Source organism: Urocitellus parryii, chromosome 1 (genome assembly GCF_045843805.1).
Source record: "Urocitellus parryii isolate mUroPar1 chromosome 1, mUroPar1.hap1, whole genome shotgun sequence".
Taxonomy (NCBI): domain Eukaryota; kingdom Metazoa; phylum Chordata; class Mammalia; order Rodentia; family Sciuridae; genus Urocitellus; species Urocitellus parryii.
In genome coordinates this window covers 254,538,012-254,550,466 of record NC_135531.1, presented here as the reverse complement: position 1 = coordinate 254,550,466, position 12,455 = coordinate 254,538,012, and the positions used below count along the sequence as shown (strand labels likewise).

Below are 12,455 nucleotides of genomic sequence, written 5' to 3'. Positions count from 1 at the left end.
ACCCTCAGGAAGGCTGCTACCCTGCATTTCTGACCAAGGTGACCATAATGGTGTCCCTCCCATGTCGGTCACCTGGTATGCAATGTTTTAATCCTATAGCTCCAGGACTTGGGCATTAGAGGTATTAGTTTTAAAGCAAAATGTAGCATCTTATTTCACATGCCATACTTTGCCCTGCAACTCATTCACATAAAAGAACTGCTTGGTAATTGTATTATCCCTCTTATGTACCACGTGTTCTATTTTAGCTCATACTGAAGGCTTCCATTAAATCATCAAACCTTTCTGGCATGTAATTCTGACTGGCAGTTGCTCTTGTCCTCTAGCATTTTCTTTGCTGAAAACTGGAGTCTGATGATGGGATCTCGGCACCCTGAATCTTCATGTACTTAGTGCACATCTATGGCTGATTGGGAACAGGGACACAGCTTTCACCTCATCTCACACTTTCCCATCCTGAATTCAGCCCAAGATACAACTACTCTCACACCTTGCCACCTGCTCTGCCCATTGGGGGATGATTGGTCTGAAAATGGCCTCTTGTTTCTTCTTGTTGGTCCCAGCCCTTGGTGGTCTTATTTAGAAGAGCCATGCAGAATCAAGCGGTCACGTACCCATACAACTCTCCAGTGGGACATCAGTGCTTATCCGAATGTCGTCAATGGCGATCTCTCCCGAACGTCCTTTCCCTATTACCCCCTCGAACACAATCTAGAAGATGAAAGAACCAGAGCCATGGTTAATTTGAGTTTCCTGGTCCAAACTGCAAAGATTTTTTGATTTCTGTTAACTCCAGCTTAATCCATGTACACACATGCACACACACACACACACACACACACACACACGTGTTATTGCATCTGGTACACATCTGTTGGCCACATGGCTATAGCTCTAGAGATCTTAATTTTTAAAAGAGTTGGTTCAAATCAAATGCATATTTGGGGGGAATGAGAAAATATAACAAGGTGATGGATATTTGTTGTCCAGCAACTAGGATGTATTGATTAAAAGAACCACAATTGAGGAGTGTTTAAAGAGGGGTTAAAATTTCCCTAGCTATTTTTGAAGTTTCTTTCTAATGAATTTTTTTCAAATGCCAATCCAGGTATTTGAAAACTCAGAGGACATGAGCAGGAGTGGATGAAATGAGAAATAGAGCACGCAGGTTTGTCTCGTGGGTCCCATTGCATTATGACCCTGAGGGGTCCATTATTGCCTCTAAGAAGGAAATAAGTTGCCCTTTCAGTGATGGCTTCTGAGCACCTACTATGTGCTAGGCACAAGGACAATAATACAATCTCATGAACAAGACTTCTGCGTAGAGAAACTCACTCTCTAGTGGGTTAGACAAAAATGCAAATGGGCACTTAGAATGCATGTATTAGGTTAGTGAGTGGGAACCTGCTTCCCACCCATCTCCCCACGGAAGCCCTTTCTGCTCTGCGGTCTTCAATCACTCCTCATTCTCGCCCTCCCCAGGTTCTTTCTGCAAACGAGCACATGTCCTCTGGCAAGCTGAGCGAGCAGTTGGCTGCCTCACCAGCCATCTGTTGCTGCTCCTCGTCTGGGGAGGAGCAGGTTAATGCCTTGGCTGGTTCTCAGTCACCTCATCCAGTGTGTCGACTCCTACCCAAGATGCAGCTACAGCTGCACGTGCCCATCTGTGCCTCAGTCTCTTGCTCCATGGGACAGAGATAATATAACTCAATTCTTAGAGCTGTTGAAAGAGAAGCCACTTGTTTAAGACTCTCTCAGGTTTGCTGGCCAGAGAGAGCAAACTGTATCTGCCCCCTTCCTGTGCTCCTTCCTGCTCCCCGGGCACCCCTTCCCTTGTGTGTGGAGGGTTTGTTTGTTGTTTATTTCCCTGGCTTCTGTGTCCCTTTGTCAGCCTACCTGATAGCAATCTAAAATAAAATGGAGAGAAGAAACATTTGTTGGAGAAGATTTCAGCAATATAAAAGGCAATAGGAGGAACAAAGAACCAAGTCTGGGTGTAGAGATAGGCACATTCTGAATAACAAATAAGAGTGTCATTTAGTTGCCATGGCGACTTGAGAAGCACAATGAAAACAGCAGTGCTTAACCGTGTCCCCTAATGATGAATGGGCACGGTCCTTTGAAATATTGAAATACGGATCACGATTCCCACGGATCACCCCACCCCACTTCCTCCACCACCCCACCTGAAACTCCATGTCGTAGCTGGGCAAGATGATGCGACCATGCTTCCACTCGCCGCCCTGGTCCTCGCGGATGACCCACAGGAGCTTGCTCTCCTGGCTGGCTTCGCGTACCACCTGCAGCGCCACCCCGCGGCCGCCCGTGGCTTGGTACTGAAACTCCATGCACACGGGGCTCCTGGGCAGGTGGACAGGTGGGCTGATGAGCCGCCCATACTGACCCTCTCGCCGGCCGTCACTCTGCAGCCGCAGGAAATTCCTGTCATCTGAGGAAACAAACCCAAACAGAGATCCTTAATAAATGCTTGGGAAAGATACCAGTTCGCAGCTGTAGCCCCTCCAGGGAAAAGCTGGGACCAGGTTTTTAAAACTTTTTTAAAATTCCTGTCCTTGTTTCCCAGGTCCTGTGTCCCCTCCTTAATGTGTCTTCAGAACCCTGATTCTCCTCTTGAAGCCCTTTCTTCAGTGTTTAAATCTCTTATTTCTCTGTATCACTTTCTTTGTATCACACATATAGCACGTGGTGTAGCTGGTCTTGGGTGTTGGCTGCTTGTGTCTGTCTTGTCTTCGCTCCCTAGAGTCTAAGGCCAGGTCCATGTCTCACTCATCATAGGCTTACCTGAAGGGCCAGTGCAGTCTAAACTGAATTATAAGGGAACAGTTTCCAGGAGGTGAAGTGGCTGCTAGATTGGAGGTGACTCTGGCTAGGTGTTTTCTGTTTCAAGCCTTTGACGTCTTGGCTGGGCACTGTCCAAATGGAAGACATTTAAAACCTTCTGTCTCTGCCAGTGCTGCTAGATGATGCCTGGGCTCCTGTGCCTATGACTTGGAAGCCCATGTCAGCTTCAAACAGAACAGGGGGTGGTAGCTGAGTATGATGACTCTGATGCCTAACATTCCACCCCCTTCCATGTACGCTCCAGGGAGGGCTGAACTTGACCTTTCTCAAGCAGTCAGACACAGACAGCTCCCATGATAAAGTGACGGTCATTATTGCCGTAACAAAGGCTATGTGTTTAGCAGAGAATATACATGTTCTGGGAAATTAAAGGCTCACCAAGTCCAAATGTTTGGAGATTGGCCCTTTTGGTGGATTGATTTTGAATACATTAGACACTTCTGTGAAAGGCAGATTTCTCATTGTGGTTGGCAGACCCCATGCCTTGCAGACACAGGTGCAGAGACTGGCACTTGCTAGTTCAAGAGCACTCTGGCCACATGTACAGAGGGCAAGGTGCATCTGAGGAGGGCATCTCACTGTCTGCTTTTGGCCCTGAAAACATAGGGGCATCTTGGGCTGAACACTTCTGCCAGAGGGCAGGGACACATTTTTACTACACACCCAGCGTGGAACATGGGCATGTCAGACTCCTCAGGTCATGTTAATGTGATGCCATATTAGTCTGAGACATGTGCTTTCTAACTCAACAGGGACTGTGACCATCCTGGGCTTGTCAGGAAAGAACAGGATGGGGCTCCAGAGCCCTGAGGCAACACACGACCCTCCCTGATCACTGGTTTGCCCTTGTGAGAGCTGAGCTTGTGGTTGACCTCCCATGTTGGCCTAGAACCAGCTCCTCCCTCCCCAACTCTCTGGCCCTCCTGTCTACCTCCCTAGCTTGTCTAAACCCTTTCCTCTTGCTAGACTGTCTGGGATTATTGCTTCAGAAGCTGTCCTTCCCTGAAATCAAATTAGACCAGTTTAAGGTACATATGTGAGATTCCTTTTGTGGCTCCTCCGCCAGTCTGAGCCATGTCTGTCTACCTACATACAACATCTGACCTCTTCAAGGCTCAAATCGGCACAGATAACTGAGAAGCACCCATCTTCAGAAGAGAATTTTAACAATGAAGTTCTGCAGAGGGAGGAGACACTGATACTGTAACCAGATACTCGGTGATCTTCCAAACCTAGGCTTCTCCTATCAGATCTTATTGCCAGCGCTATTAATGATAATAATTACAACTCCTATTTGCATAATGCTTTACAGGTTGCAAAGCACATTGGGATGCATTATTTTATTTCATCCTTGCTATATGCCTGTGAACTGGGATTTACTAATCTTACTTTGCACATGATAAAAACTGAGGTTCAGAAAGGTTAAAGGGACTTGTCCAAGGTAGACAGGCTGCAGAGCCCAGACTTCATTAAGGGTTTCCCCCAACTTTCTGCAGTCAATTTTCCATTTCAACTGCCTGTAGGTGCCTTGCCCCCCGACCCCACACTCTGTTTGAGGCAAACTGGTTTCCCCACTGGGCCTGTGCTTCTTTTTCTTCTTTTACCTATAATTCTTTGCTCCTTCATTTCTTCCCCTACCCTGTCTCTTTTGCCAGTTCCTCTCCTAATCATTCTGGCACATGCAACATTAATCCCCTTCTTCTCTCAACAACTCCAGCGTTTACTGACTACACCACTGATCTCACTGGCTTTTAAAAGGACTGGAGGCCATTTTCTGTGGATTTTGGCAGGTAACTACCCATTACCTGGTATCATAATTTAACTGTTTCTCGTAAGGTCCTGGTCTTGCTCCTATAGGGTTTGGTACTGCTTCTCCCCCCTTCCTTCCCTTACGGTCATTTTTTGGCACTACTCAAGGAAATTTTGTTCCCATGAATGAATGAGTGAATGAACAAATGAATGGTATAAACACGGATAAAGAGTGCTAGGAGGCTGTCCATTGGAAACCAGGACAGAGGGAGAATCTGCTAGATGCTGGCAGTGGCTCGGATTCAGATAATTCCTTCACAATTCTTCCATTCTCCTGAGCCAACAGCTCCTTTCAAAGGTGAGGTGCACCATCAATAACAGGGGGACCTCTGGAGGCACGCCATTGACTGAGACCCCAGCGAGAGCCCCCAAGTGCTCCTATGCGCCTGGTTACTTCCAAGCTCTTACTGTTTCCACCTCGTTTATAAAGGAAACCAGATTTCAGAGAGTTATTATTCAGCCTTCTTCCTTCACAGTTTCACAAATAAGACCCACTTGCTGCCTGAAAACTGCTTGGCAGGAATACTGTCACTTGTGTGAATTTGCATTCTTAAGCAGCAGGGGAATCACAGCATAATGGTTAGAATTTGGTAAGTGAAATGCGTGTGGTTTATGAGGAAGTGGGCTGACTGGGTTTCATCTGGGTCCATTCTATTTGCTCATCCTGTTGCTAGAACTTGAGGCACGAGCAGGCCTCTTCCAGGGGCCCTCAGAAGCCCCTCCCCTCTCCTTTCATTTCTTCTCCCCTCTCTCTCTCACAGTAGGATGATAATCACTACGCATGATTTAAAGGACCACTGCAAGACCAGGGATTAATGCTGGTGGTGTGCTAAGCACGAGCAGCTGAAGGCTCATAATTCAGTGCTGACATCTGAGCTAATCCACTAGTTTGCAGAATCTCCAGACGAGCAGGCCTCTGGATTTCACTTAGTTAAATCATTTGTGCCCACTTGTCTGCTAAGTGCTATGAGCTCCAGGGAAGAAAGATGATATGTAAATTTAAAGAATTAGCAGTTGACATCAGTCAGAGGGACGCTGAGCTGCAAAATGTCCCTGTCTGTCACTGACAGAGGCTTGATTAGAACCAGGGACATCATGAAGGAGTAGTACAGACCAGGAAAAGTGCAAGGAAAGGCAGGAAACAACAAAACAAAACAAAACAAAAAACAGGGAGAAGATAATGAACAAAGTGAGCACCTACTACATACCAGACACTGCACTGGGAATTTATTTACCTGATGTAATCTTCCTCGCAAAATTTAGCCCTATGCAATCAGGATTATCTCCTCGACTTTTACAAAACAACAAACAAACAACTCTCCCCCACCAAAAAAAAAAAAAAATGAAAAGTTGAGTTTCAGAGAACTGAAGCAATGTGACCTAGAGTATTGCCAGAGAGAGATGGAAGCAGGATTTGAACTCTGAGGGGACTGAGTAAACTAGCCAGGGTACCGCCTCTCATCTGGGTTGGAATCCTGACCTCAGGCTCACTAACTGTTGGAAGACTTAATCTTTCCATCTGTAAAGTGGCTGTATTAACAGCATTACTGTACAGGGTTGTGGGGGAGGCACAGATGGAATGAGCCATGGAAAGGTTTTAGGTTGTAACAGGGACACAGTAAAAGCTCAACGAATTACTCCTATCACTATACACACCCCTCCTCTGCCTGCCTTTGTTTTATTTGGAAAGAAAAGGGGGTAGAAAGGCCACCAATAACCTGGCGAGGTCAACTCAAGATTGAAAAGCGAGTATGGTTTGGCCTGAGGACTGTCAAGATGTCTTCTGTTACAAAGACTGACTCCCCAGATCTGTCTGTACCCCAGAAACCAGCTGGCCCCAAGCTGTCCAACCTGCACTGTTCACCACATGTCTGCCGTCAAATGCCGTCTACAGTAAGTGAAATAAAATAGTCTCTCGTCCTGGAACATGGTGCGACCTCAAGGGATGACTTGGAGCAGGCCAAAATGCCCCAAGCTCACTGTCACCCTTTGCTTGAAGTTCTTCAGAGAGAGTGCTTCCACGGGCCACAAGGGCAATGTGTGGTCAAGGCCACAGCCCCAAATGCCAGGAATTCCTTCAATTTGGTCTTAAGTTCCCTGGCTGTTATTTAAGCACTTCTCCTGCTATCCCTGAGGCCACACAGCCAGTTTCTGTTCTCTGACCTAAAAACATTTTTACTTATGAAGAATTAAGACCTTTAGTCTGTGCTTCCCCAGGAAACACAACCTTTGTCCCTTCAAACCGTCCCCTTTCCGGGGCTTTGATTACAGGGGTGGGTCTCCACTGACCTCTCTTCCAAGCTAAATGCTTTAGCTCTTTAAAGCCATGGTGCCCACACCGAGATCTTGAGATGGAACATGTGCTGCGAGTGAAGACTGTTCTTCTGGAATATTCCAATTTATGGCCCACCATTGCCAGATATCAAGGAAGCTCTAAGCATATGGAGGCTGTGGAGGACTTGATAGAAAAAAAGGTTTGGCAAGGCCTGGGGGAGGGGCTACTTGAGTGATGTACTTGGACTTTAAGGAAAGGCCCTTTGGATTGTCACCATGTTGCCTCAATGCGAAGACTGACTAGCGAAGCGAGAACCAGTCCTGCCTGCTGGAAGCCTCCTTCTGGTTCTTGTAGCTGATGGCCGTGCTGCCGGGGATGGACAGCTTCCAAGAAAAAGACAATGGAAAGGAAACACGTTCAGTTGCTGAGAGAGAGTGAAGAAATAATGTCCCAGAGACACAATCCCTCTCCTCCTGGACCTGACGTATTTGGGAGACACTTCGCTGGGTCCTTGACTCAAAACATCTGTGGTCGCCAACGATGCAGGGAAAACAATCACAGGGGAATAAACAACAGGAGTTCAAAAGGGTAGGGAGGAAGCGCAGAGGACAGGGTCATTCAGGCGTTGCAAACCTGCTGCTGTCTCTAGAAAGGTCTCTTGATATTTCACCTGGCGATTTACGGTCCATCTGGCTTCAGCCACTTCAGTGCTGCGGGAACACGTGACCCTGGTTGGCCCCACTGCCACGGATTCAATTGTGTCTCTACCTCACCAAACCCTGAAATAAATCACCAGCTTGCTCCTCCTGGCTATCACAAAGCCAAACACGCCATCTGTCCAACACACACATCTCCTGGCTAGCATCTTGCCCTCCGACTAGAGCAACCATCTGAAAGAATATTCAGTGCTGCAGGAGATACAGACTCTGAGTATAGGTCATACCTAAAACATGAGTCAGCCCCTCAGCTGGCCTCCCAAGGTCAGTCTATCTCTGCTAAGGTCCTCAAATTAACAACCGGTTAAAGGAAACATGACTTGGGATGAACTCAGCAGGATGTTTTCAAGCTTTACAAGAGAACATTCTGTGGTTACGTAAGGCTTCAGGCCTGCCCTGCGCTGGAGTCTGAGTTGTTCTTTGGTACGTCAGTTTTCAGGAAAAGTTCGACTATTGGGACAGTCTTCTTGTCGTCTTTGCATCTTTGTTAGCAATGTAAACCCTGCTGGGGAATTCAACCAGGGAAAAGAGGTAAGAGCTTTGCTTTCCCAAGAAGTTGGAGATGTTTTCCTACCTTCCCTAAAGAAGGGCCTCTATTCTTTCCTTTTCTAGGTGAAATTATTCCTTCAATATTGACTTTTTTTTTTTAAATTTATTTTAGCCCAAGCTGTTCTTGGACTTTAATTATCCATTATGGTCTACAGCCCAAGAGATTTCTGTCCTTATATTTGCAGTGGCTGTGCCCCAGCCAAACCACAGGAACCTCTTTCTGAAGGCAACTTGGCCCAACAGCAGTCCAGTGTTTGCTGCCACTGGTTCCACCTGATATTTTGAAACCAGAGAGTTGCTTTTAAATTCAGAATCAATGTTAGCTCAATGTCAAAATTCAAGTCTAGCATAAGTGAGTTCATTCATCAATTACTTCCTTAGATTTCTCTGCAAACACCCTCCCCCCAGCACCCACCCACAGTCCTCTTATGCACATTCATGGTGAATCACAGCTCTGGTCTCTGTTCTAATGGAGTTTATTCTGCAGCCCAATCTGCATCTAAACATCCCCCATGAGGAGTTAATATGTCTGTCACTTATATTTGAAGGGATAGGCACAATTTATAACATCTGGATATCAAGATACTGGATTTATGCCTATTTGAGCTTGTTTTTGAACCCGGGTGCTGCCCTCTCAAGTCCTTGCCTAAGCAAGGCAAAGCTCTGTCAAAACAGTGGACTACACCAAATTGAATTTGCCTGTTCTCTTCATATCACTGTCATGATTTGAAATTATTGAGATGAAGTAACACTGTACCCGTGCTTTACCAGGTCAACCAATGTATAAAACAGCACACATGTAAGAACACCACCCACCTGAGGGTTATGAAGCTGATCTGGCTTTATAGCTAGTCTTCTTGTCTCATTCCTGATAATAATAGGGATGATAACAACAATAACTATCATTATTCTTATCAGTATCAGATTGTACTTACTTAGGATGCTCTTTTTGATTGATCAAAAGTAGCTTCTATACCATCTAATGCTGTTACTTTTTTATACTTGACTATGGTTGCTCAGAGAAGTAGAATGATACAAAAAAATTAAAACACTGTCCACTGAACACTTCAGCAAGGATTATAGAGAAGATAAATCCCCCTAATTACTTGCTTCTTGGTTTATAACACACCAAGAAACCAAAGCATCAGCAAGGGCTCTGAGGTGTTCTCCTGTTAATGACCAAGGGTCCTAGATCAGCAATGTCCAATACAGCACCCTGTCCCTGTGGACATGTTCCATACAGGCATTGACTGATTCAGGGTGGCTACTGTGCCAAGGGTGTAGTTAGGGCAGCAGCAGAACTGAAGCATTAGCGGCATTAATTTTAATTAATTTAAATCTAAATCTAAATAGCCATGTGGCTAGTGGCTCCTATATTAAACATGGCAGCTCTAAATACCTGAGCCAGCCCTCAGAGTTTTTGCCTTGCTCCTTAAAGACCTGAGTCTGATCATCCTCTTCACAATCAAAACCCTTGAAAATATCTGTAGAAATGATGCTCACCCTAGTACAAGGGACCCTTCTTTGTCATTGTGGCTGCAGACTAAAGGTAAGTGGCTTCTCAGAGACCATGGGCAGGCTCCTCCTCTGCCACCAGGGGTCACTGAATTTGGAACAGAGTCCCCAGGGGCTGGGATGAACACACTCCAGGCTGCTCGGCCACAAGCAAAGGGCTAAAAAAAGCATTTCTGAGTGGCTTGAAAGACTGTCTTGAAAAACAAAAACAGTGGAATGAGACCAGTGGGTGTCTTGTCAGCCTGGAGCAACCATCAGCACTGGCCAAAGGAACAGAACTAATTGCTGACTTAAAAGGAGAAGGAAGAGGGGGGGGGGTGAGGGAGAAAACACGAGAAAACAACTAAATCAAAAAACATCTAAGGAATGTAAGTAGTTTCCACAGACACTTCTAATCAAATGGCTTGTGTATGATATTTCAACATGACTATTTCCTCCCTTCTTTCCACGCTTTCTCCCAACCCCATTCCCTCTACCCTCGATGGAGGCATTCTTCCTTACCCAAATTTAATTACTTCTGTCTACCTACCCTCTAAGGGGATAATATACATGACACGCTCCTCAAGATGGGACCGGTCTCCTCTTTGTGGGATAGCAAAGCGTGGGTGACACCGTGGCTTTCAGGTTGACTGGGTGGCATAGCCACTGTGAACCCATCAGCATTTGCCCCACCCCCAGACAAGCACAGCTGTTTCCTTTCTCCTGCTGGCTCCCCTCAGGGCCCTGTTTTTTTTTTTTTTTTTTTAAAGGAAAGGACCACCCCGAACAGAAAGGGCGTTCTATCTTCTGCTGAAAGCCTGATTTTGAGTTTTGTAAGCAGAAGGAAAATGGGAAATGCAGAAACAGGGTTTTAGAATCATCCGAGGATAGAAGGAAGGACTTGAACAATATTATGATTTTGTTTCCCTGAGGCGGGTTACAAGTGCCACTCTTCCCAACTTCAGGGATTCCTCTGAAAGAGCAAGATAATTGTTTTCCTTCTCAGTATCTTAAGGGAGGAACAACATTGGATCTAGCAGTTCCTTATGGCCCTAATATTTTCAGTTCCGTCCATTCAGCCAAAGGCTGAGATTCTGCCCATTTTGTGAATTTGCTCTGAAAAGCCCTCCCAGACGTCATCGTGGCATGAATCAAGTGGAATGGGGACAAAGACTAGAATTCCCAACCAGCAGCAAAGGTCAATGGGTAGGACATTCAGGTGGGGACCAGCACTGGACAAGGGGGGGCAGGTAAAGGGCAAGAATGGTACAGGCCAGAGTCTCAGGGAGGTGACTTAAGCTCTTCCAAAACTGCTACCTGCTACGTGGCTTTGTCGCCTGGACAGGACTGGCATCAGAGATTGTTGGGCAAAATCTCCTTATAAGAGCGAAAGAGAAGGGGCCAGGATTATTAGAAAACAACCTGAAGGGGGACATTGAATAAGAGTCAGTAAATTTCCCCACTCTACAGAGAGCCCGTGGGCAGCCCTTTATTCAAAGTGCCTTTGCCAAGCCGTACCTTATCCACACCCTCACAGACACCCCCCCCCCAACTCATAGGGACCACAAACTGTGCTTGTTCAGACACGAGCTTGTTCTGCACATGAGCACACACCTTACCAGCCTCCCCTACATTCAGATAAAAGATGGGGTTGGGAAAACCCACCAATTAATTGGACCCAGTCTCAAAGGGGAGGAAATGAAATGAAAAATCCAGGCTGGGTTATAAAAATAAGTATTTTTTTTTCCCAACATGCAGGAGGCTCATTATATTAATTAAACATTATTGCAGTGAGTGAGGGGGGAGGGCGATGAAGGCTGGGACTGGGGTAAGTGTTCTCTCCTGAGCCTGAGGCCGTGGCCATCTTCAGATACTCATCTCTCTGAGCACTCAAATGCTGAAGAGATAAACACTTGAAATATGAAAATGTTTTTCTCCAGAGCAGACGCTGTGACCCTCCAGGAAACCAAGAGTGGGCTGTGTCAGAGGCTGGCCCAAGCGCTCTCCTAGTGACTGTCCTGTCCTACTGCTCTTCCCTGGGGACAGGGGACACCTCCAGGCCTTGGGTGAGGGGCAGCAGAGCAATTCTGAGGAAGCTGGCAGCAGGAAAGCCCCTTTCCCCTTTTATTTTCTAGCTTTATCCCATTACATACTAGTAACATTTAGTCTACGAAATTTCCAGAATTAACCCCTTTCCTCTCAAATGCTTACAGAGAAGTCTAAGTCCAGGCTGGAGGTGTAGAAAAATGGAAAGATAACGAGTAGTGTGCTGGATCAAGTGTACCAGTTAGTGAGAGTCCCTTGTTAAATTCTCCGGAATTTTGCAAGGAAGTTAAATGTAATCATTATGATAAATGAAATCACATAAAATTACAATAAATCATATTAAAAACAAAAGGTAATAAACATCCCCCAAACCACACTTCCTAATTATTTTAATACAATTTGGCCAGTATCTTGCTTCTCAGGTAATTTATAGCCATAGCAACTCTACAATAGAAAACCTCTCTCTCATACCCTGTGCCTCTAAACTCTGCCTCCAATGCTGTATCAGTGGCTGGAACTGAATGGACAGCAAGAACATTTACACCACCGAAAGCGGCAAACATTACAAGCGCATTCTTTTTTTTCCCCCAGCCTTTGGAAAGTTGTAAACGTTGACGGGAACGCCACTAGGAAATCATTCAATGGTGGAAAAGTTAAGACAACTCTTGCTCTTTCCTGTTTAGAAAGGCTGATGGCATCTGGCT

The 12,455-nt window shown here is 45.9% G+C and overlaps 1 protein-coding gene across 2 annotated transcripts in view; it reads right to left on the bottom strand.

Moving 5' to 3' along the window:
- The window catches only part of Nrp2 (neuropilin 2), a 115,502-nt gene that overhangs the window by 31,838 nt on the left and 71,209 nt on the right, over positions 1 to 12,455 (bottom strand). For both annotated transcript variants that reach the window (XM_026394577.2, XM_026394579.2), the window contains exons 13-14: positions 2,187 to 2,449; positions 615 to 711 (exon numbers count right to left, since the gene is read on the bottom strand). In XM_026394577.2, coding sequence (XP_026250362.1) covers positions 615 to 711; positions 2,187 to 2,449 — 360 coding nt within the window. The remainder of the gene's footprint in view (positions 1 to 614; positions 712 to 2,186; positions 2,450 to 12,455) is intronic.